General features: G+C 34.0%; 1 protein-coding gene across 1 annotated transcript in view; it reads right to left on the bottom strand.

The window, feature by feature from the left end:
* Positions 1 to 27,638, bottom strand: part of rdgC (retinal degeneration C) — a 484,209-nt gene that overhangs the window by 277,811 nt on the left and 178,760 nt on the right. The window contains exon 4 of the mRNA XM_069835771.1: positions 8,481 to 8,608. Within this exon, the coding sequence (XP_069691872.1) occupies positions 8,481 to 8,608 (128 nt within the window). The remainder of the gene's footprint in view (positions 1 to 8,480; positions 8,609 to 27,638) is intronic.

Below are 27,638 nucleotides of genomic sequence, written 5' to 3'. Positions count from 1 at the left end.
TACATTTGAATTTTAGGATATAATGAGCTCGTATTTGGTTTTTGAAAGTGGCCTTTAAGATTGTATTAGTTTGATTTTTTTAATGTTAATTTCATTAGACCTATTTAATTGAATTATTTTAAAAAAGAAAGAAAATTTATAGGGTATTATTGTGTTTAAAATACTGTATTTCTAGGAGATATTTGAAATCAATCATTTCCCACATTTTATAAAGCAAAATAAAATTTTATTAGTTGGGTTCTTGTTATAAATTTGAACCTTTATTTGAAGACTTTTATCGATTCCTCCAAAAAGAAGACTGAAGACAGTGATCAGTGCTATTGCACAATGGTAACAAGTATGCTTCGTTATCTATTGAACATTTTGTACATCTTAAAGAAACTTATGAGAATCTTGAACTGGTTCTTACAAAGATAAAATACTGTATAAAGATCATAACTGGATGATCTGTGGAGATCTAAGAAAGTTGTGCATGCTTCTTGGTCAGGAGGTTGGGTATACTAAGTTTCCACATTTCCTTTGTGAATGGGATAGCAAAGCAAAAAGCAGTCATTGGGATCAAAAACATTGACTAGAAAGAACACACACAAAAGTAAAAACGCAACTTCACCATGAAGAGGAAGAGGCTGAATAAAGCATTTACTAAATGTGAGTTGTTATGGTCTGTCCAAAACAACTTCCGACCTGACAAATGGCGCCTTTAGCATGTTACCATGGCAACCATTCAAATCAACCAATCACGAGAGAGGCGTAACCATGGTAACGGGACGGTGTTGCCGTGTCTATGTTTACAAGTTGCACGTGAATACCACGGCCTAGAGCTGAATACAGTGCCCGGAGTGACTTTGAGTTGGCTGGTTAGCGCTTGCTTTGTGTGAATTAAAAATATTATTTAATTGTATTATTGGTCTAGTGTACCGGTATCGATAATTATTTTGTTTCAATTATATTACACGTATTATCTTCGTTGTCATTGGTGGAATGTATGGCTAGTGTGTGTTTTCTAGTTTCTGCGAGAGTTTCTAAACAGGTGAATTGTGCAGTGTCGGAAGGAAGGAAAGGCTGGTGGTGAACAAAGAATATTGTACAATGTGCTTCGTTAAAGAGTCAAGCGTGAGAGATGGTGTGTTATGTAAGAGAGTATTTTGAGAGGGAAAAAGATAATGGCGGCCCTTTTTTACCTTTGGCGCAAGTCGTAATGAGAACTGCTGCTTGTGTTAAAATTAATAAGAGCACTGTTATCGATATTGGAAAAGAAAAAGGCCGTGCAGATTTTTAATCATAAATATTTTTACAGTTTACAATTTTTTAACGCCTTTCTAACAATAATAAATTGAAGAATACCGACACTCATAAAAGTAGACGTTTCGTATTAAATTTGAACCTGTTTTTACAGTTTACAGTCCTTTCGACGCTTTTCTAACGGTATTACATTGAAGAATACCAGTACTACTACTACTACTACTACTACTACTACTACTACTACTACTACTACTACTACTACTACTACTACTACTACTACTAATAATAATAATAATAATAATAATAATAATAATAATAATTTATAATAATAATAGACTAATAAAAGTAATAATGTGCACAAATTTTAATGCCTAGTGTTCAACAAATTGCTTAGAAATGTATGCGTTCATGTCAGCCGTTCATTACTGCACTCTATCGGCAGCGCGCTCGCTTACACGAAAGATGGGCAACATGACAACACTGCTCCCCCTTCTCTGTAAACTGTCAAGTCGGAAGTAGTTTTGGTCAAGGTATAATTATGGCAATCCAATAGTTTTTGTAAAATAACTTTAATATTTGCCACAGGACGTGTTTCACTTCATCACTCTTTCATATTAAATTCAATAATGCTACATATTGTATGGTGCAGAAACATAGAACTATTTGAAATGTGGACATGGAGAAGAATGGAATGTACGATTTGGACAGACAGAATAAGAAATGAAGCTGTCTTGGAAAGAGTGAGTGAAGAAAGAATGGTGCTGAAACTGATCAGGAAGAGGAAAAGGAATTGGTTATGTCACTGGCTGAGAAGAAACTCCCTACTGAAGACTGTTCTGGAAGGAATGATAAACGGGAGAAGAGTTCGGGGCAGAAGAAGATATCAGATGATAGACGATATTAAAGGTACGGTCACACGTCGATACTTTTGCTGCGCAACTTTTGTACTGCAGCTGCAAAAGTTGCGTGTCGTGTTCACACGTAAGCCAAAAGTAACGCGCTGCACGCTACTTTTCGTGCTGCGCAACCCGAGTGCAGCAAAAGTTGCAACTGGAGGTTGCGAGTCTGTTCACACACAAGGCGCTACTTTTGCAGCCGCAGTCATGCTGCAGGTTTCCATCTCCTTATTGACTTCTCAATATACATTTTGTGGTTATGTTCGCATTATTAAGAAATTCGTGCGAAAGCTTCCTTATCTATTATTTGCTTTTCTGTCCTAACTAGTATTCAGAATTGGCATTATTTTTACTATAAAGCTTTTAAAAACGCCTATATACTTAAATGATAACCAACAGCATATTCACGTAATCAATGTTGGCAACCTCCTGTTTGAAACTACGCCACGGAAAATTAAAAAAATGAATTATATCGTCAGCAAGTATGCTCAGACTGTGTTGTGCATTTAATAACTGTTACAAATAATTTATTTTCATCACATCTAACATTAAAATATATCCAAACAATAAAAGTATCATTGGCACATTTGGGTGGCAATACTGGTCGCAACCGCAGAAAAAGTTTCAACAAAACCGATATCAAAAATGCTGCGGCTGCAACCCTGAGAGCCGTGTTCACACGTTGCTAATTTTAAGCTGCGCGCAGCATGAAAAAGTAGCGGGCAGCAGGTTCGGCAGCCGCTACTTTTCGGGTTACACTGTTGTTCACATGTCGCAGTACAAGAGTTGCGCAGTTTCTTGTACTGCAGCGCTGCAAAAGTAGCGACGTGTGACCGTACCTTAAGATATAGCCTATGGATCATATGCGGAGACAAATAGGAAGGCAGAAAATAGGAAATATTGAAGAAAGCTGGGTTTGCAATGAAACACCTGCCCTTGGTCAGAAAACTAAATTAATTAATTAACTCAATGCTACATTCACATTGCTAAACGTGTCAGTGTAAGTTGCGGATAAATGGTACGTAATAGAGAATACCTGAGTTCAGTTTTGAATTCAGCAGCCCAAGAAAGTATAAATGTGGCTTACATTTTTAGAAAAAATTTTATGACCCTTAATTTTGCAGACTTGTGTAATTTGCCCTTAAAACAAAAAAAAAAGAAGAAGAATATTAGGATCTGTCTTTGTATTTGTTTAGAGAGGAACGTTAAATATATCCACATTGGTGATAGTGAACTTTCCATTATTTTGATTGTACCGAAGTAGAGTGAGATACAGTATTTTCATTAGCCCTGCCGCTCAGGTTGGTTGTGAAAGACCAGAAGCGAGTCCTCGCGTGTAATCCCGTGGGACGGAAAACTAGGGCGATAACATTCAATAAACATGCAACAAGTGATATCCAGTGACGTGACACTATTCCGGAATGGGCGTTGCGTTTTTCTGTCAGCCATCATGTTAAAATGTATAACTAGTCCTCCATTACTTTGAGAGGTTCTAGCGAGCATTCTAATCATCCGTGTATTAATTCCCATGACAATTTAGGTATGCAAGCGCATCTGCTCTATCTTCTGACTGTAATATTATTTACTCTAGCATTCGGACTATTATTCCTTTCCTTATTTCCCTACTGTATGTTTAAGTATTATTTATTTTCGTGTATTGATTTATTTCCTTTTGTTATTAATTTCTTCTATCCTACTCTACTTTCTTTCATAAGCCTATTTATTAATTTTTATTTTAGTTTCTTCGTATATTTTTCCCCTTCACTAGTCACTTTTTCACTGATTAACGTTTCAACTTATTTACTGTGTTAACTTTTTAGGAAATTACCTGGCTGACTAGTTTCGAAGGGATATTCTTCATTGTTCGAAGCTTAGTGAAGGTTTCGCACTATTTTCTGATTCCCTGTTGCTCCCTGTTGTGGTGGGGTATGTTCATAATTATGTCGAAAAGGTGTGTGTTTTTAAATTGAGTTGAGTGTTCAGGATGTGCTTGGAGTGTGTTTTTATATGTTTGTAAATTTTATATTGTTCTAGATCCTAGAGTGTCAATTTTCTGGTTTTTTTGGTTGGAGTGTAGTATTTTCATGTCAGTGTCTATGTTGCTGTAGTTGTGATTGGAGTTTGTGATGCGTTCTGCGTATATTGAATTGTTGTGTAGTTTGGTTATGGCTGTGATATGTTCTTTATAATGCGTTTGAAATGATTTTCCAGTCTGTCCAATGTAGAAGTCGTTGCAACTATTGCATGATAGTTTGTATACTCCTGTTAACTTGTATTTATTTCTGTGTCTTGTCTTGTGTTAAGATGTTTTTGTAGTGTGTTCTGTGTTCTATGTTGTATTTTAGTTTCTTGAAAGATGATGCTATCTTGTAGGGTAGACCAGGGTATTGTAAACACTTTTCACTGATTTCAAATATATTTCAACATTACACAACCCTCAGTAACGGTAAGCATGACAAAGAAACATTGTGTTATTTTTAGATCTTTCTTTTCCCTTAAAATGGGTTTAGTATAATAAGATTGACTTTTTTATCTTTTAATTGAAGAGTCCACTTCAAGAATGATGGATGTCATTTGGAATACGTTTTGCAGGAGAAGCAATTGAAAGTTTGAAATGCTTAGCGCTCAAAGCTTAACTGTGATTTTCCGATCATTACTGGACAATGACTATCAGTGTTAATGTGATATAACTCTGTATGTACATTCTATATATCAACCCATTTATGCCCATAACTTTTTCTTGTTGAATATTTTCATAATTTTCGCACCGTCACATGAAACTGAAATGGAAGTTAATTATTGTGCTGCAGGCTCCTTTGATTCTTCTAGTATACACAGCAATGAAATAAAAGTTAATTTTATAATTCCTTCCTTTGCATTTTTGCAGAAAAATAGTTAATGCAGACTGTTGCGAAAACGCAACACTAGGCAGATATGGGTTAAGCTATGCATTGACAGTCTTGGTTCATTTTCGACAAGAAAGTGACATCCATCATTCTTGCAGTGGACTCTTCAATTGCTAGTTTACATTTGCCCCACCTGTTTACATTTACCCCTTAATTGTAAACACCAATTTTTCACACGGGCTATCAGATACTGAACATTTAATGCCCTGTACTCCTGTACTCCTTCCAACTCCAATTTTGGTCATTGGTACATTTCGTCCCTTTAACCTATGATATATGACGATATAGGAACTCAGTACCTCTCCTGAGCTTTACGATAACTGTAGTTACTATTTTTCACATCAGTGACAACCCTCTCTAAATCCTTTAGAGTGTAGTTGGGTGGGAGTCTCTTTCTAATATAATTTCTTTGCATTTTGATTACTGAAAAGTACGAAATGTAACCATAGTAAAACATATTTACAAATACCTCCAAGCAATTAAAACTATGGGGCAAATGTAAACACTCATAATTTAATGAATTGAGGTTATGGGAGATCACAAAACCATTGTAATAAATGTTAACTACTATACATTACTCATAAAAACAACATATTCTTAAAAAAAAAAAAATAGCACTGTACGTTTACTTACAATGCCAAAAATGAAGTTGAAGCAAAATTCTTTCTAAATTTTTTTGTGTAGACTCTTACAAAACATTCGTTCACAACTAAGCAGCTACTCCTATTTGGCGCCAAACTTCTTTGTAGGTTAGCCAACATGTTAATTTAAATATTCCCCCAAATTAAAATTTTTATATTGACAGTTTTTTATTTCTCACAGCATTTGTTTACAATTACCTCCTGTTTACAGCTACCATCATCTACCCTATGTGTTCTTGTTTTCGTATGTTAGTGTGATGTATTTGTTTTGTTCTTGCGCTTTCTTGTTTGCGTTTAGTCTTTCTTATGATGTTGTCTATTATGTTGGGGTTGTATTCATTTTCCTGTGCTACGTATTTGCTAGTGTGCATTTCTTCCTTACAGTCTTGTTGTCTCATAGGAATATTGATCAGTCTGTGTATCGTGGGTCGAAATGCTGCGTGTTTGTGTTATGTGGGGTGATTGGAGGTGTTGTGTACTGTATGTGTGTTACCGTGGTAGTGGGTTTCGTGTATATTTTGAACATATGTTTGTTGTCTGTTTTTGTAATTGTGATATCTAAAAAATTTATGAATTTGTTGTTTTCTGTTCCTAGTATGTAGTGTAGTTTTGGAGGTATTTTGTTTATGTGTCTGTGTAAGTTTTCAATCTGTCTTTTGTTTCCTTAGTACAGTATTAATAATAATATGTAAAACGCTCAATGGGTAAAAATACAGAGCGAAAGATCCTCTAACGTGTGAGAGATCCTCTGAAGTGTACACTGCCACAATACAAACTAAATATCTTTATGTCTCTCATCTATCGCCCACACTGCACACGTTAAGTTTCCTTGCTGTAGGCTGTTACGGATTTGGTCCTTTCTTTGCACCGCTGTATTGATACTTCCCACACTCTCTGCAGCATAGTTCACTGGTCGGGTTATGAAATAGCTTCGGGGTTCATATCTTGTGATGAAAACCGTGGATGCTAGCCTAGTGACCACATGTCGTAGCTCATAGTTTGTTCCGGTCCAGTCTCGTTCAGAAAGGCGTCTGATGCATGAAAGCCCTCCTATACTTCCGCCATTTTCTCTCTCCTTCTTTGGAGCGCTAAGTCCCATGCTGTTGTTGTTGGTAGCTGGAGATCATACCTCAGATCCTCTAAGAAGAAGGTTTCCTTTGCCATTGTATATACTCAGGCACTTTATTTTTGTTACTTTAAGAGAATATTTTCTTTGTCGGTCCCATATTTATGGTTTATAATGAATTATCTTATTAATTGCTGGTAATTCGATTTTTTATTAATATAAGATATTATATTAGTCTTGATGGAGTGATCCTCGAGACGCACAGAGCTTTTTTCAGAAACGATGCCTTCACTTTTTCTATGTCCTCCATGTTTCGTTCTGTTAGGCGGTTCTATATCAGGGTCAGGCCGTAGGTTGCTATCGGTGCAGTCTTACTGGGGAAGACTTCATGGCAGTTTCTAGGGATAGCCGTGGGAGGTTCTTTATATCGTTCATGGCGAGTAGCGCCTGCGTGCGTCTTGCTTTGAGATGGATCGTGAAAGTCCCTCCGAGTGTCTGCAACGTTATGCCTAAGTACTTATAGGCGAGTTGGATCTCTAGACGTTCTCCTTCGCAGAATATGTCTTTCTCATGGTTGCCTAGTTTTCCTCCGTTTCTGAATATCATGGACGCGATATGGTATAGTGTAGTATAGTATAGTATAGTATAGTATAGTATAGTATAAATATGTTCTTTTTCTTTCCATTGCTTCAGTTGCTACATTTCTTTCGGGTTTTTCATTTTCATTTTTCATCATCCTTTCTTGATTTCTTCATTAATTCATATTTATTTGCATTTCGTTATTTACTTCAGTGTCGTATTATATTTTCATCGTTCTGTCAATCTATCTCTTCTGCCTGTTCTTTTACTTCTGTCCTCATTTTTCTATTTACGTTCTTTTCCCGCTCTTTATTCTATATATGAATCATAATTTTTTCTTACAATCTGTCTTTCTCTGTTTATTTTTTACCTTCCACTTTGTTTAGTTTCCTTTTTCTGCTTATTTAACTATTTAATTAGGGCCTAATATTAATTTATTTCTCTCTTGAATTATTGACATGTTTCTCTGTCTCCTTTATTCCGATATCTTTTTCAATTTTATTTTCTGTTATTTTTTCATTATTTCTTTCTGTATTTTATTTTCTTTCTCCTGGTATTTTTTTATTTCTTTTCTTTATCTCTTTATTTTATTTTATTTTCTTTACTTCTTTCTTGTTTCTTTTTCCGTATTTCTGTTACTTCCTGTCTTCTGCTTTCTGCTACTTCTTTATCATCTCCTTTTCTACTTTCCTTTTTCTCTTTTATTTAATTGATTTCAATTCACTTTTTTCATTTAATTATCTCTTTTTTTATTTGTTTACATCTTTTTCTATTTTGTACTTGTTTTATCTTTCTGATTTCACTATAAAAATAGGATGAACCGGATGGATTTTCCAGTAACATTGATGCAACTCCGTTTTGAATGCTAATAACTTATTACTTGAAACGAAGTCGGGACACCAAAACATTGTGTAATATTATGTTGTGTGTATTTTACTCTTGGGAGGCCGGAGGGAAAAAGACCTTTGGGGAGGCCGAGACGTAGATGGGAGGATAATATTAAAATGGATTTGAGGGAGGTGGGATATGATGGTAGAGACTGGATTAATCTTGCTCAGGATAGGGACCAATGGCGGGCTTATGTGAGGGCGGCAATGAACCTCCGGGTTCCTTGAAAGCCAATAAGTAAGTTAGTAAGTATTTTACTCACCTTGAGCTGGTCCTGTTCCCCTGCATATTCTATACTCTGGAATATCGTCCACGTGTACCGTCTTCGAACTTCCATGCGTGCCAGGTACCTCCTGTACCACCGCTGAATTAATATGGCTGCTTTCATTGCTGTAAAGAGGAAACAATGGGATAAATACTTAAGAAATCATTATAATGTAGCAAAAAATTCGTCAACTTCAACACATTTAAAGTGCATAAATTAATTATTTGAAAAAAAAAAACACATTAATTATTACGATAGTTTTTACAGTCAATATTAAACCTTTTGTCCAACACAGTTTTAATTTTATTCTTAGCGATTGTTGGTGTCGACGACAAGATTGTAGATAACTTTAATTCTGTTTTAGATATTGTTTGCCGAAGTAAGGATACGATTCATATACACGCGATTCTAGGGATTGGTCATCCAACTAACAGAGTGGACTAACTCAAAACATCATCAGCAACATCATCATCTGTCGTAAGAGCAGAATTTTCTAAATGCTTCCCCATCTTTATTTTTTATGATTTGTAACCTAACACTAAAATATTCACAAGTATTACTCGACCAAGGCCAGTGGAGTCCTGCAGCCCGGAGCGTCACTTGTACTGCTCCACCGTCATCGCTATATTTCACATTACGCCCGCTGCTCCACTCGCCTCGGTCGAGTAATAACAGATGAAATTACCAAAATTGAAGCTAGAAGAAACTAATCTTGCGACTCAAAAATTTTAATACATAAGACCTTGATATTCCAACATCAATTGCTTCCTATTCTCTAATTATAGACTCATGATTTTAATACCATTTTACTGACTACAGGCATAAGACTCGTTACAAAATTATTTATATTTGTTTATTTATTTATTTATCCATTTATTCATTCGTTCATTTATTTATTTATTCGTTTATTAATTTATTCATTCACATATTTATTTATTTATTTATTTATTTATTTATTTATTTATTTATTTATTTATTTATTTGTCTATTTCTTTATTTGTATATTTCTTTATTTGTCTATTTATTTATTTGTGTATTTATTTATTTATGTATTCATTTATTATTTTATCTATTTATTTATTCATTTGTTTGTTCCTTTGTTTATTTATTTTTATTTTTTATTTATTTAGAATCGTAATTTTTTATTATTAATTTAAACTATTTTGACAGTTTACTCGTATACCATATCATTTAAAACATATTTTTAACAGGAACTTCAAAAATTCATCCTTCGAACTAGTGGTGGTGTGTAATATGAAGATCTCTGATTTTGTCGCTGTGACAGATTTGTCACTGGTTCCGACTGTGAGTATAGTTTCAAAATCACAGCTCCGAGAAATGCCGTCTTCGTTCGGTATGTGATTCATAGCGACGGCGGCTGATGTATGTATAGGCCTATGTGACAGCTCCTGACAACTGCAAGTTAGAAGATTTAGGCCTAAGTTGAACAGCAACATAACTGGAATCTAATAATTAATTGTCGTCCCACTCAAAATGTTAACGTCGGCAACTATTCGATACTCAAGTTACAATGTACTCGCTATATTTTTACATGAATGATTCATTTAATATGCGCGCCAACACATCGCGATAACACAGCTGTTACAGTATATTCGCTGAGCTAATCTGTATTGTTCATATAAGACATGGCACCGGTATGCCAATTTGCAGAAGAGCGACAAACATAACATTTATCGGCTCGTGAGGGGGAACATTCACAATCGCCAAGAATCACCCGAAAACAAAAATCACACTGTGAAAAATCGCTATTAACTGTCACAGCGATTTCCCTGGAACTGTCACAGTTCGGAGCTGTGACGGAAAAAGACTGTCACGTCTCACCTCTACATCTGCGTTTTTATGTTTCTACGATTTATACAGCTCTCGTATTACTATCGCTTTTTTTTTAACTTCCCTAATACAACATTTTTACTGAAAAAGTCTTTAAATGTTGGACAGGAGAACATGTTAAAGGGCTGTCTCGAATGCATGTGAAAGTAAAGTCTAGTGTTTGAACAGACTGGTAATGCTGCCTGCTTCAGCGATCCGGCTTGAGAAGCAGTCTCCGATATCTGCAGCAGGAAACGACGTCGGATGACAATAGATCTCGATTTAATCACAGCACAACGATCACACGGCTGCCTTGCCGGCAGAGCGCGTTCTGGTGAAGAACGGGGCTCCAGGCGCTCTCTGCTCTGCCTTGTAATTCCGTCGTAATCTCGGCGGGCCCATTATGCATGTGGGAACCAGACCGGAAACGATCGGCTAACTTCAGAATACTTCTATTTGAAATTTTAATAATAATAATAATAATAATAATAATAATAATAATAATGATAATACACATTAAAATGCAATGGATGTTCCTGATTGTTTGGAGCATTTTCTGGACTATGACACTTTGATTGGCTTAATGTAAGAATTATATAGCATATGTATACGAAATGTGCCAAAGTGTAAGTATGATTTCAGCATAAAGGCAGTAAAAAATCATATGTTTGATTTTAGATTCGATAACTACGTCACTAGCTCATGCTACTGATATAGAAATATATAGTATTTGTTTCTGACAACTCGACTACTTTCCTTGTAATCTTCTCCCCACTAGCGACATCTATAAGACACGGTTGTAGATTCTTGGCGAATAACGGCAAGTTAAATGTCCTGAGATTGCACAAAAAAGTATATATACAGAGTGTAACTCTTGCCCCTATTGTATTTGAAGTTATAGACTCTTGCACATTTATAGGCAGAGCCGTAAAGAAGAATCTGTGCTCCTTGAGCCAGCGTGCGTATCACTTGTGGAGGTAGTTTCATATCTACAACCCTAGATCATATATAACCAGATTGCTCGGCGTTATAGGCTCTGACGGTAACAACTTTTGTCCGGTTTACTATGCTGCCATCTAGTTGTTACATAAGGAGTCACGTCATAACTCCCATTTGAATTGCATTAGCGACTATACTGCCATCTCGTGTTCGTTTACGGCGGATGGGTGGCGACCCTGGCGGTTGTTCTCTTCAAAGTGCAACCGATTTTAACATAGGAATGATCAATCTATATGTGATCTGGGCTACAACTAACTGTTCCCTTGTTCACCAAAGTCATCAGTAGTAAAACGTCTTGATTGTGTACAGAAAGATTTCTCTATACAAAGGTCACATGAATTCAATGGCACGCCCTAAAATACAGCGTTGTCTACATTCCGAAAAATAGGAACGAGAAATGCATATACTTACTTACTTACTGGCTTTTAAGGAACCTGGAGGTTCATTGCCGCCCTCACATAAGCCCGCCATTGGTCCCTATCCTGAGCAAAATTAATCCATTCTCTATCATCATATCCCACCTCCCTCAAATCCATTTTAATATTATCCTCCCATCTACGTCTCGGCCTCCCCAAAGGTCTTTTTCCCTCCGGCCTCCCAACTAACACTCTATATGCACTTCTAGATTCGCCCATACGTGCTTCATGCCCTGCTCATCTCAAACGTCTGGATTTAATGTTCCTAATTATGTCAGGTGAAGAATACAATGCTTGCAGTTCCGTGTTATGTAACTTTCTCCATTCTCCTGTAACTTCATCCCTCTTAGCCCCAAATATTTTCCTAAGCACCTTATTCTCAAACACCCTTAATCTCTGTTCCTCTCTCTAAGTGAGAGTCCAAGTTTCACAACCATAAAGAACAACCGGTAATGTAACTGCTTTATAAATTCTAACATATATATATATATATGTTATATTTTAGTAAGCTATTTTACGACGCTTTATCAACAGCTTAGGTTATTTAGCATCTGAATGAGATGAAGGTGATAATGCCTGTGAAATGAGTCGGGGGTCCACACCGAAAGTTACCCAGCATTTGTTCATATTGGGTTGAGGGAAAACCCCGGAGAAAACTTCAACCAGGTAACTTGCCCCGACCGGGAATCGAATCCGAGCCACCTAGTTTCGCGGTCAGACGCGCTAATCGTTACTCCACAGGTGTGGACGTATATATGTATATATACATATATTGTGTCATCCTTGGATAACCTGACATCATCAAATTTCTGATAGAGACTACTTGTATAGACTATTTACTTCTACACCTTTTCGTAAGATGTTCTATTATCTATAGACTACATTGCGTTTAGTATCCGGTTTTTTTACGCAATAATTAAGATTTCTCTCTCTCGTTATTTAATTCACCTATTGTTATTATTTTTTAACCATTTAGGCCATTTGTTATTTTCTATTACCTGCTCTGTATCTTACTGTATTAACCTAGTGTACTGCTTATCAGACTTTTAGCAACTGTCAAAAATATAGCTCATTACTCACATGTGAAATAACTTGTTGATTAAAAACAAACATTTCATTTATATCCAACGGATAATTTAGTAACAAAGAAATTTTTACACCAATTTAAACACTTTATTGCAACTAAATATATTATGTACTAGCCGTGCCCGTGCGCTCCGCTGCACCCGTTAGAAATAAATATAAAGTAATTACATAATTAAAATAGGACATTTGATAGAAGGATAAATCGTTTAATATGTTACTTAATTTAAATTGCATCCAAATAATTAAAATGCGATCATTTTGGTCCAGAGACACTCATTTGGTGCAATGACAATTCCTTTAACATGTTTCTTAATTTTTATTACGTGCAACCATAGTTTAATGAAGATTGACATCATTTAGATTTAATGTGTATATTTTATTTTACTTGTTATATATAGTTTTCCATTGAATTATGGTAATAACTTAATTTTAACCCTTGTTTTCTACGTATTCAGTAAATGGCGCTTGGCCCACTATGGTTCTGAACCCTTCAAATAACTTATATTATATTATATTATATTATATTATATTATATTATATTATATTATATTATATTATATTATATTACATTATATTATATTATATTATATTATATTATATTATATTATATTATATTATATTATATTATATTATATTATATTATATTATATTATATTATATTATATCAGAAGTTACTGTAATAACATTATAACATTATGTCCATCTAGAGAAACTACACTTTCCAATGGTGAAATAATAATTAATTATACAAATCGGTTAATTTAGCTTCCGATATTACTTCATACAAACACAGAAACATTCTCTGTAGGGTATCTTTCATAGCTTTCGATTGTTGCTGTCCAAGACCCCTTATAGACGAAGTCATTTGTTTTTTAATTCATTACACGGCCTTAGATGGCATTTATTTTAATTTTAAAACTCTTTTATCTCATTAAATATCAGTCCTATCAAAATTTTTCAAGGAATAAAACTTATCGGAGATTATTTTTAAAGAAACTTTTGTTATGTAACATTTTTCACAAAAATCAATAATAAGCGAGATATTTCGATTTCTTTAATTCAGGTCCCCTTATAATCCCTCTTTTAAATAATGTATTTTGAATGCCATATAGCCTAAAATCTAAGTTACAACGAACTTAATTTATATTCCAATTTTCATCGAAATCCGTTCAGCCATTATCGCGTGAAAAGGTAACAAACATACAGACAGATAGACAGACAGACAGACAGACATACAAAAATTCAAAAAAGCGATTTTCGGTTTCAGGGTGGTTAATTATATATAATTGCTGATTGATCATTTAATTCTAATTATGCATTATTGGGTGGATTGCGTGCTGTTGCTCAGACAATTTCAGTTGGGACCAATTATTTTTGGAAAATCCAAAATTACCAGAAAAATTTCGGCTACAGATTTATGATTAGTATTAGTATAGATAAAAAGGAAAATAATTACAATAACAACTAGGATAACATAAAACATTGTATATTATACGTGGCTAAAAGTTCATTATGTGTTTAAACAAGGCGATAATGAGCGAAATGAGTCCAGGATCCAGCGCCGAAAGTTAGCCAGCATTTGCTCTCAATGGGTTGAGGAAAAAACCTCAAATAAGGAATTTTTCCCAGCCAGGATCTGAATCCAGTACCACTTGTTTCACGGTTAGACATACTAACCATTGCTCCACAGCTCTGTACCATTATTGTTACTCACAATAGTGTTGTTATTTTACACGTTCTGTCAATAATTTATATTTATTTGTTTGAGGTGTTCGTGAAGTGTTAAGCTTACGATATCATTTCATATTACGAGTAGTTATGGACTTTTCTGTGGTATTTTTGCTGCAGATTTCTATTTTCAATCGGAACTTTGATGCCCTTTCTTATAATACTCTCATCTCGGCCGTAATCCATTTAAGTGTTAACTTATTTTTTAGGCACTTATTTCCACATTTCGGTAATTTATTTACATGTGCAATCTATTATCTTATTTCTTATTTTTTCTACTAGAGTTCTGTATTAATTTTTTTCCTTACAAATTCTCTTAATCTTGATCCGTATTTTGTATTCGGTTTTAATTATGATTTACGAAACCTTCAGTACGGTAGTTTAAATTCCATATATTAGATTTAAGACACCCATTATTACACCTCAAAATTATAACAATTTGCTTAATCTGTATGTAATTCATCTGTTAGTATTTGAAGTCGAAGATATCATGTGATAGTCACCGGCATAACTCTTGCTATGTTCTTCGTCTGAATTTCAACAGTATAACTGCGACTGGCAGCAAAATGAATGTTATCAGTAGTCGGAACTTGTTCAGGAAGTGTATGACATTATACAGCGAGGTTTCAGACGGTCTAGATGGTCTGGTACTCTATTGTAAGAGATAGTATCATCAACATCAACTTCATACTCTGAATACATCTCTCCAGAAATATCTACGTTTGCAATCGTTAGTTTTGTTCGGTTCAGCATTAAATTGTAACATCTTTCCCAGAAACGTAATTCTAAATACGCATAAATGTATTCTGCTACGAAGGCGACGAACGCGGTTTTAATCTTTCATGATGGATATATCTGAAAAGATTATTATGTCAGTTCTCTTAACTATAAATGAAATATTCCAGAAGATTCATCTTTATATGAATTTATGCAATCCCACAAATTCATATTATCGCGTAACTCAGTAAACGTGTGTAAAAAATTAAACAGGAAATAGGCCTAGATAATGGACTACTGAACATCTTGAGATGCGGAATTTGAGCTGTGCCAAGCCACATTAAGGCTATCAAGTCAGTTTCGCTGTAAATTAGAGTATTGCAGTACAGCGCTATGAACCGGTTTATATTCGACCGGTCGGGGAACAACGAGCGAGGTTGAACATCCGACCGAATATCCGATTTTCAAGCGTTTGCGCCTAATGTTTTGCAGGGTAGACAGAACACCAGGCTCACTTCACCATACAAGAACTCTGATGACATTTTCTGACTACACAAATGGAGTAACAATAGAAGGAAATTTACTTTTCCGAATTAAAAAAAAAAGTGTTAGCTTGAAATAGTAGATTGGACACTTTGATACATTTATCTTCATAACTAATATATAAATCAACTAATGGACACCGGTAACGACAAAGGAAATAAGCGTAATGCATAGATAAAATCTGACATTTAAACAAATGCAAGAATAAAAGAAATTACAATTAGCCTACTTACAAAATAGAAGAGCAAATAAGTACACATTTACTATTGTAACGTTTATACCTTAAACTCAAAATGCGTAAGTTATCTGTAAAACAGTAATTGTTAATATATAGCCTATGCCTTTTAATTATTCTTAGTGAATGCATTATTATTTCATTAATAAATCATTTTTAAGGAGATAAAAATTATTAACAAAAGTAAAAACACACTCAAGCTATAATGATTGTAGTATCACGATCTGTTACTTCTGACGATACGTAGGTTCTAACTGAAATACCTGAATGAATTAATGAATGAATGAATGACTGACTGACTGACTGACTGACTGACTGACTGACTGACTGACTGACTGACTGACTGACTGACTGACTGACTGACTGACTGACTGACTGACTGACTGACTGAATGAATGAATGAATGAATGAATGAATGAATGAATGAATGAATGAATGAATGAATGAATGAATGAATGGGGAGAGAGGAGGATATATCAATTGAAAGCTACACGATGAATCACATTCTTGCAACGATTCTTGAAACTCCTGGATGGCTCAATATTATTTGTCTTTCATGATCCAGAGCTGTCCACCCGAGAAAGACTCGGACATTCGTTAAACCGAACGCTGGATCACTCCGCGAGACGGGAGAACTTTGCATACAGCCTATAGCGCCAGGCGTTCTGTAGTAATATAAAAAAAATTATGGTTTATTTAACGACGTTCGCAACTTCAGAGATTATATCAGTACAGTAAATCTACTGACATGAGCCTGTCGCATTTAAACACACTTAAATGCCATCGACCTGGGTCGGGATCGAACACGCAACCTCGAGCATTGAAGGCCAGCGCTATACCAACTACGCTACCGAGGCCGACTGTAGCAATGTATTATTTCTATTTTTCGTAACTGGTTGTGCACGACTCTACTGGACAGTAAATATCTGAGTCGGCATTGTAAACTACAAGACTATCTCATTAGGCCACATCTCCTATCTGTCCGTTTGAATAGCCACATGTGCTCATGTAATTGCGGTTCGTGCAAAGAGTTCTTCCTGAGTAGTTGAAGTGCGTAGGCCTACCCTTTGATGTTCGTGAGAGGATGTGGTTGCAGCACGACGTAGCACTCAGTGTACGAGTAGATGTCCGCAACCATCTGGATGATACTTCTCCTGGTCGCTGGATTGAAATGAGAGGCGAGGTCACCCGACATGAATTCACCAGATTATTTCGTATTGGGATATTTAAATAGGCTACTTGTTTATAAGATCTGAGTAAACATGGTCATTGAATTAGTAGCCAGGATTGTAGCCCCCCCCCCTGTAATGTGATTTAAGACACACAGGCTGTAGTGTACGCAGAATTTTGAGGACAAACTAAAAAAATATGACATTGCATAAACTGGAAATGAAATACGAGTATCAAGTGCATCACTCTGTATGAATTAGTGTCCACAAATACAGGGACATCATTTTATTTTTACTTCAATTTTTATTGTACCTGAGTTTTTGAATGTACTTCACTCCCACCCCTTCTACTAAGGAAGTTCCAACTCCACACAGAACCAAGACCGCAGAAAGTAAGCAGTACTGAGTTACTGAGTATAGTACGTTCCAGAAATATGTTCGCGTTTTCCAGTGACGAAAGAGCTTTCAATATTGAATCATATTTTCGCACAGGTACTGTCCGTTTGCCTATGTCGCATCCCGATTTCCCCCACCTGCTTCTGCTCGCCCCTCTGTAAAAGCTGGGCTGTCTTAGCTCTTTTCTGAAAACATTAATTTCTCTTAGGAATTGGACGTTTACGTAATATTATACAGCTGTTTAATTTAACTTAAATAAAAGGGCCTCGTTAAGTAATTAACTGTCACGTGATTTCCTCCCTTTCTACAATCCTGCGGCATAACCACTTGGACGGACAGTAGATAGCATGTCTGAGTAATTTTATATTTTCGGGTCGGGCAGAAGTGAAGATTGAATTTACAGTACGTAGAGTAGGTACAGAATTATTTCAACATGAGTTACTAGTACGAAGGACGAAACTGGCAATTGGAATTAGATGCAATAGTCTATAGTGCGATAATATGCACAAAAGAACTGAAGCCTGTATCGAAATGAACGGCCACCATTTTCAAAATTGTGTTTAAATATTCATATTATGATTATTTTTCAATTTAACTTCTTTCTCTATATTGTACGCTAATGTGCTGTAGACAGTATAATATACACTGCATAATGAATACGTTCGCATGGGTAACTCACTTCGTGAGTAAAAACACTTATTCTTAATACAGTACTGTACTTTGATTAAAGAAAAACCTAATAAAAATTATCAAACCCAAAATCGCGATATTTTCTAGTTTACGTAAATGGATGAACTACTTTTCTTCCTTCCTATACCTAGTAGAGTGATTTGTGTTTTACGCCAGTATCATCGAACTCCAGTCTTGGAGGGGGGTGCAAGCGGTGTTTCCGGTTCTCTAAAGGTATAGACAGGTTAATATTAAAAATGTTAGTCAAAATAAAATGATGTCCCTGTATAAACAATCAATTGCAAATTACTAAATGTTTGCTGATACGTAAATTGGAACTCACTATTTCAAAACAGGAATCATTTATTTATTAGTTTTCTATTATTATTATTATTATTATTATTATTATTATTATTATTATTATTATTATTATTGCTCCTTTTTTACTTTTGAGAACAAAATCGAGCAAGATTATTGGTCCCATTCAAGAAAATAACACATGGAGAATTTTGAACAACAGGGAACTAAGGGATATTTATAAAGATCCGGACATAATAGCCTTAATAAAAAGTCGAAGACTACGGCGTGATGAAGACTCTCTTCTACGAAAAGTATTCGACTATTCTCCAAGATGTAAGAGACCTCTTGGTAGACCTCGTCTCCGTTGGCAGGACCAAGTACAGTATATGATAATCTTTCTACAGTGGGAGGACGACAAAATGATGCAGAGAACAGAGACGAATGGCGATATATCGTGAATGAGGCTAAAAACCTCTTAGGTTTTGAAATGTCCTTGATTGATTGATTGATTGATTGATTGATTGATTGATTGATTGATTGATTGATTGATTGATTGATTAATTGATTGATTTATTGATTGATTGATTGATTATTTTTATGATTACTCGTATTATTATTATTGTTATTATTATTATTAATTTTTATTTAGGACTGTTATTATTGAATTTGTGATGAAGATACTCCAAATTGTACTAAGTAATTTACAATTAATTTTTGCGGCGATCCGCAGGAAAATCAAGAATTTAAAGGATACCGAATGCGAAAATTAGATACCAGTAAATAATTCCCACTTTTCACAAAATAAAAGATGAAATGACTAGACAGCTGATATGGTATGAACATGTTCAACGAACGGGTGAAGAACGTTCACCAAATTAAGTTCTACAATGGAAACCACTGGAGAGAAGGAAACTAGGAAGGCTTAGGGACAGCTGGATATTGGAGTCAACTACGAGATGTGGAGACGAAAGTCTTTGACAAGACCAATGCAGAGACAGAGAAAGCTTCTGAGACTGGGTATCGGAAGACACTGAAGAGCGTTATGAAACCGATTATAGGATGCACGTTTCAGTTATAGGTAGTGAAATAAAGGTGGTAGGTACAACAACTCTGTTAAATATTAAAAAATAAACTTAAATCTAGTACTTTCTAGATTGACATATAATTGAAAACTGGTAGAAATTGAAACTAAGCTGTATAATGCATGTGATCTTTTAGCAGCATTTGCTCTCAAATATTTCTAGATGATGATGATGATAATGATAATAATAATAATAATAATAATAATAATAATAATAATTTATTGCTAGAACAAAGATACATATATTTTAATATATACAATCACTCTAGGATCCCCAGAAAGGACATTTCATTAATTAACTGAATAAAATGTATAAAGATAAAAAGAAAAACACAGACATTACAATAATTGAAACTTTATATTTTCTTCCAAAATAATTTTATGGGTCGGAGGTTTGCAATGAAGTTCAGAATATTATTACAGGATTATCCTTCATTAACATAAAGTGAGTACTCAAATAGAAGATGCTTAACTGTTTGTTGCGACTCATTACAAGCAAAAAGTTACCATCAGAAAATTCTATGCGAAATATTTCTAGACAACTTCCAAATATTTCTTGCAGGGCCTATCGTTAAATGTTTGGTGATTATAAAATCACGCTTTTAAAATTTACTGTTTTGATTGCAAAATAATATTTACTTATGGCTTTCTTACTGGTGCTACTTAACCATAAAATATTCCACTCGTACTTGAACTGATTTTCTGAAGCACATTTTGATATAACATGATATGGTGCAATTATACAGACGTATTTCTGGTTACATAATACAGCCGCTGCTTGCAAACTGGCCAGCTATTTTCATTACGGATTTCTAATAAATTGCGTATACTTCTACAAAGTAGAAAGATAGTCTTTATATTTAAAATGATATTAGATCGAGAAACAAAAGTTACAGCTTGTAAAAGTTTAATTAAGTTCTTTGTCAATTATGCAGTGGAAATAAGATAAGAGACAACTGGAACCAAAAGTAATATAGAAATTGTATAAATGTGAACATGAAGAATAGGGTGACTGTGTTGAGAATTGAATGGATAAAAATCCAGCAAATAAGATAAGATTAATATTCAAAGATAAATGAACTGGTTGTAAGTGGAAGGAATGAATAGAATTAACATACTTCTGAGATGCTGGGAAGCATAAATTACAAAAACTGCAAGAGATGTTTATCCCATAGAATAATATAAGAAGTCATGAAAAGCCACAAAATTATGGAGTGTCTCTACTATGATCAAAATAGTATTATAGTAATTAAAAGCGGAGAAAAGAAATATACTCAGATTTGTATAAAAATTACTATACAGGGTAGAAGGGGACCGGTGCACTAAAATTTAAGAGGTGATTCTATAATATGTTAAACATAAAACTTTTATTAGTCTTTTCCTTTGATGAAGTACCGTTAAGCATGAAAAAAACAGTCTTTGTCCAATGTTTGCAGCGCTCATTGCGGTAACGGCTCGAAAGAAATGGCCGATTGCTATACAAGCAGATACATTTACTTATTTATTCATTTATTTATTTACTTGTTTATTTATTTATTTATTTATTTATTTATTTATTTATTTATTTATTTATTTATAATACAGAACAGAACACATAATACAGAATAATATATCAAACTACAGAATATAATAACAACAATAGAAATAGAAATAAAAGAATACAATCAATATAAACAGAGGATACAATAATATTAACAAAATTTGAAGGCCGATGAGCAGCGCTCGTGTTCGGTCGCAGTTCAGATATATTATTAATATAAGAGGAATATAGAAAATAAAATAAAATAGCAACTAAAATTAAAATTACAGCTACAATGAAATTGTATAATATAATATTAACATAGCGAAGAATAATATCGTACGAGAATAAATTAGGTCAATTTATGAAAAAATATATATTCCGAAATTATAGAATGAAAATATAATATAATATAGGCTGATTAATTCAGACACATAGGTTATAAATTCATTTAATCAAATGGAAGACATTAACACGTTTCTAATTTTCTTGTTATATGTATGTTAGTGGGTTACATGTTACAAGTTCTGGGTGTAATTTAGCTGAAGAATTATAAAGATAGGTAAATATAATCTGAATAGAAGTGTCTTGAGTCTTTCTTTTGCAAATAAATCGTTTAGCCAAGAATTTAAATTAAATAATTGCGAAAACCGTTAAAATAAATCTTGCAACGTGTCATAGCGCACTGTCACTTGCGTACGACTGAGTACAGCAGAGGGGGTGGCCGCGTTTGCTGGAGTTATTGCGGTAGCAGTGATGTTGTCAAATGTTTCATAGAAACATAATTTCCTTTAAAACGGCGAATGTTAGAAAAAACTTATTTAGGTTTTTCAAACCACTCCTCATGATCTATTTGGTGCAGTGGTTTCCTTCTACCCTGTATATTTAGATGCATCGCTAACTCTCACAAATTTAAATGTAATTGTGGTAGACAAAGACTGTCTCTCTAGAGCAGAGTTACAGAACTGGGAAAGAAAGGGGTGGAAGCATGGGGAAACAGTTCGTTCCCCCATCCACAAGGCCGGAGCCTTCAATGACGTTTCTGTCATGTTTGGCAAACACACTGTTCTCTCTTCTCTTCTCCCCCTACCGTACAATGACGTGAGGGTTGCAGGGAAGGGATGAGTTACGTGTTTCGGTTTATGACGTGTGCTTCAATTGTAGCACAGTTTTGCATCTCTGCTCTAGAAGTTTTAGAGATATTAATGGAATATTTTTGGTAATTCACTCAGTCGCTATGTAACCTAATAAAATAAGACGTAAAAACTATTGAATTTTATCTAATTTTCAGTATACCTATTACCTAATGAAAGCGGACATTAAAGCGAAATGTAATATGGTCCGTCCTGTGGAGTAACTTCGCGCATATAGGGGCGGAGTCTATCTGTCTCGGAGTGTATTGCGGGCAACATCAGCTCGAGTCCGCTAAGGGGTAAGATGGTCGAGGTAGAAGGTAGAGTTCACATATTATTCATATGTAGAAATTATCCCCTCCTGCAAGCGATTGCTCCCTTCGTTAAAGTAATACATCCCCCAGAGCAGTCATTGGCTCTATCCCTCCCACATACCGCTTGCGTAGAGGTCTTGTTTCGTCTGTCTACTCCACAGATCCCTGGAACGGACCATAGTTAATGTAAATAAATAATTAAAGTAAATATTTCTAGAATAAGGTATAGTGATTACATGTTATTCAGTGATTTACAAGTTCATGAGTATAAGACTGGTAGATATTAAAGTAAGCTTTACAGCTCCTTCGGAGAGAAAGTAAAAATGGTCGATTATTGTAAATTTAAGGCACTTTAAAGAACCTTGATACAGATAAATTTATCTCCTCACTGTTTCTCATATTATATCATTGAGTTTCAGGTATTTTGGTTTAATATCACTTCAATCCCAGGTTAGTTACGTTTTGTCTATTTCCAAGAAAGCACAAGATTCAGAATTTTCTTCTCGAATAATCTACTACTTAAATGTATTATAGTAGTGAATCGTTGCCCGGTAAACTCTTGGCCAGTTCTTCGGCAGAAAAGTAAAAAAAAAAGGAATGTTGTAATTTACTTTAGTTTTATATCTCAGAATAATAATTGCAAACTTTCATTATTCCCATAAAATTACCTATAGTATTTTCTTCATATATAGTAGGCTAAGTTTATTCATTTCACGCAGCAATAAAAGAACTGCCGCAACGCTTCTTGAACCTCGTATGTATATTAAACATAACGTTGTTTTAGGGAAGGCCGAACCAAAGCTTAACAATAACGATAACGGTACTGAACAAACAGTAGGCCTAACTTAAACATGCAGCGATGAATACATCCTCAAGCAATACTAGACACTCTGTAATATTCATAGAGTTATAATTGGTGTGTAAATATCACTAAATATCATACAGACTTCAACCTTAACCTTTTTGATAATTGCCTCTTATGTTTTTGGTTTCCATTAGCCTATAAATGTTTACCATCTTAGGAAAGAAAATCTGTGTGATTCTTTGTATATAGGTCTATAATTTCCCTCTTCGTGTAATCATTTTAAGTTACGTATTATATCACCCATTATTTTAACAAATTTCAACATTTGTAATACGATCCTACCTTGCTACTCCAACCGTGAAGTTCTCATTTGTGTAACCTCTGGTCTAAATTCTTATGATTTTTTCATTCCCCAATATTCACTCTCATGCACTGCATGCCTTAGTCACTAGATTATGTAATCTCAGGAGTATATCTTTCTTTAGTTTTCTTAACATTTATGGTTATAATTTAATTAATTAGATTGCGTTTTGTCACGATATGCTACAACTCTTTCTCTCTTTATTGCTCAACGGCATGCATCTTATGTGCATGGTGTTCTACACGAATATTCAGGCGTCGCTACAAACTTCTGTGAATCCACTGGTAATTTACTTCATAGAACTATCGCCATAAATTCTATATGGAGTTTTTCTTTTGGGAAATATGGTACAGCTCGGGCGTGGGTTTCGAATCTTGCTAGGAGGAAAATATGGTTGGGATTTTTCTGAGGTATTCTCCAACTGTAGGACGAATGTCGGGCAATTCATGCGAATCCCCGGTCTCAACTTGCCAGAATGTCATCTCGTTATTACCAATTTCATAGGCACTAGGTAACTTCGAAGTTGATACAGCGTCGTTAAATATCGGTTATAAAAGATGATAGGTTCATTCCCTATATTTTCATGAAACGTTTATTATCTCAGTTAGGTGTTATTATGTTGTTTAGATTTTTAATAAATTGGTTTTTACTTACAATGTTTGTGAATATTTATTTATTTATTTATTTATTTATTTATTTATTTATTTATTTATTTATTTATTTATTGTATTTAATTAATTTGTTTAATTTATTTATTTAATTTACTTCATTTAATTTATTTTATTTTATTGATTTTGTTTATTTATTTAATTTATTTTATTTTATTTATTTATTTTATTTTATTTATTTTATTTATGTAGTTATTTATTTACTTATTTATTTATTTATTTATCCATTTAGTTATTTATTTATTCATTTAGTTACTTATTTATTTATTTATTTATCTATTTATCTATTCATTTATTTATTGGTTTATTTATTTATTCATTTATTTATGTATTTATTTATTCATTTATTTATTTAGTTACTTATTTATTCAATTATTTATTTATTTATTTATTCAATTAGTCATTTATTTATTTATTTATTTATTTATTTATTTATTTATTTATTTATTTATGTCTTTATTTATTTATTTATTTATTTATTTATTCATTTATTCTGTTTTAAAGTACACAGGTATTACTGTCCATAAAAGCACCTTCTTATGAGATAGTGATAAGCATTAAAATTAAATAAATTTAATGCAATTCATGTATTATATTATTAATGATTATTTTTCTTTATTTCTTTAATGAATAATATATAAATACCATACAGTGTGTAAACAATATAAACTGCCAAAAAAAAAATATTGGTGGTAGAGCATAAATAACTTAAGAAAAAATCAGATGTTGTTTTTCTGTAACTTACACAGATTTCCAGTAAAGTAGCCTATTTGTTTGTTTTTTTTTTTTAGTCTAATGTTTTTGGGAAAGAGAATAGGCAGTCATTACTTAGGGTTTTGGAAAAGAGAATAGACAGTCGTTATTTAGGCTACTTTGCCCGGCATGTACGCTGAATCATTTGTTTGTTACTCTGTTGTTTATTAGTACGGGCTCGATGCAAAGTCATTGGCAATAACATTTAAATATGATGAAGGATGAGTGGAGCAGAGAAAGATTCTCTCCGGCACCCAGACTCGAACCCGGGTTTTCAGCTCTATGTGCTGACGCTTTATCCACTAATCCACACCGGATTCCAGTTACGATACCGGATTGAATGTTCTCCTCTTTCTCCGCTCCACCCATTCTTCATCATATGATAAAGCAGAATTCGTGCATGGAAATATCATACGTACTCCGGTACATCATAGTAATAACATTTACGTTCAGTCGAAATGTAAACAAATAATTAAAGTACTATCAATCTTAAAAACATGGTATTTTACAAATTAAATTCCACCAGATATTTTAAGTAGATCGATGAGTGCCTATATAATTTTGGCAGTTTATATAATTTACACCCTGTACATATCTGCGCAAATATGTACAATGAAATTACTGCGTTTGAAAGTTATTATATTCGAGAGGAGTTATTCTTTTAAATAAAAAATAGTATTAAAGGGTGACATAATAGAGAAAGTTAGCACATAATATCTAGGATGCCTTAATTCATATGTTGGAGATAAAGATGTATAAAAAAATTGTTAAGATTCCAATACATGTGCGGAACCACCTATGTGCGAAAGTTGGAAAAATAGAATCAGAAGAAGCACTTCAGTACATCATACTAATACTATGAAAGTTTTACAAAGTATTAGCGGTTTCAGTCCTTATGGTAGCAAAAGCTAGTCTCTGAACAAATCAAGAGAAAGGAAAATCGAATCTGGAGAGATGCTGTTCTTAAGACTAATAATAATGGACATATCCACAATATTGACATCAGAGAGCAATAATCATTTTTAATTTGGGAAATAACATTTATTGATCAAATTAAGCAACAGTAGTTTGAACAGATAAAATGTATTAAATCATCCAGATTGACAAAATAGATTTTCCTATATAAAACACGTGGACAGTATTCTGTTGGGAGGCTTAGATTACGATGGGAAGATGATCTTTGAGACGTAAAGAGCTAATAGTCAGGTCTTACAGCAGAAAAAACATAATAAAAATGAATAGTGATATTACTTGTGACACGATGAAGGAAATGAACTGTTTCTAGAAATGTAAAACGTGTAAGTTAATGATTAAGTCATCATTAACTTAGTATTTCATCCTATTATTTTTTATTTGTTCGTCAGAGGAATCTGCTATATCACGAGAGTTTACTTGCAGGGACCACTGTCTCCAAAATAAGAAGCTTCGTTATCGAGAAGCACCATGAGAATTTTGCCTTGAGATTTCTCAGTCAAGTACTGGGCAATATAATTCTATCCAAACCAAACCTTTTTATGATTCTTGGAGTTTCTTCTGTGTTGAGTGGGGAGAGACTTGAGGAACTCGTTATGGAAGTGACGGAAGTAATCCTCACGCATCGTGCGTTATAAGACCCTGCAAGTCAAGCTCCCGTGAATAATTACCATATGTCACGCACGTAACGTTTTTCTATGCAATTTAGTGATGGGTCCAACCTACTCTTAGGTATGGTGACCAGACGTCCTCTTTTGTCCGGACACGTCCTCTTTTTTAGGCCTTCGTCCGGGGTCCGGGCGGATTTTTTAAAAATCAAGAAATGTCCTCCTTTTCGTAACTTGTATGCCTGATATTTTGAAATTATCTGATTTGACGCTTTTTTTTTTTTCAAATAATTTGCCTGTAAGTGGCAGCAGCATCAACGGAATATAGTGTTTTCCAACGATCATAACTCTGAATTACATATAGGGTAAACATTGGTAATTTCGTGATAATTTCATGAAAACTAATTTAAAATGCAATTGTGTAAATATATCCTTATTCCGATTTTTTCATCTAAAAGACGATAAATTGCTGTATAAATCTGGAGACATAAAAGATTGGATACGGTCTTGAATATGTGCCAAAAACCACTTTTACAACTTAAGCTGAAAGGTTGGTTATTTCGTGATAACCTTGGTAATTTCGTGATATTGCATTGATAATTTCGTGAGAGCTAGAAGAATTGTGGAAAAATTCATTAAAGTCAAATGAAATTCTCATTTATTGTTACAAGACTTCAAACATAGTAATTCCGTCTAATATTCATAGCAAGAAAACATAGAAATACATATCAACACATAATAAGAATGAAATCAAAGTAAAAATTGAAATTGAAAAAGGCATCTTCTTTCCCCTGAAAGGGTGAACACTTTTATTACGGACTTTACTATAGCCTATATTACTAGGGTAACTCCA

The sequence above is a fragment of the Periplaneta americana genome, chromosome 9, assembly GCF_040183065.1.
Source record: "Periplaneta americana isolate PAMFEO1 chromosome 9, P.americana_PAMFEO1_priV1, whole genome shotgun sequence".
NCBI classification, from domain to species: domain Eukaryota; kingdom Metazoa; phylum Arthropoda; class Insecta; order Blattodea; family Blattidae; genus Periplaneta; species Periplaneta americana.
The sequence above is the reverse complement of the archived record's forward strand: the minus strand, read 5'-3'. Positions and strand labels throughout refer to the sequence as shown.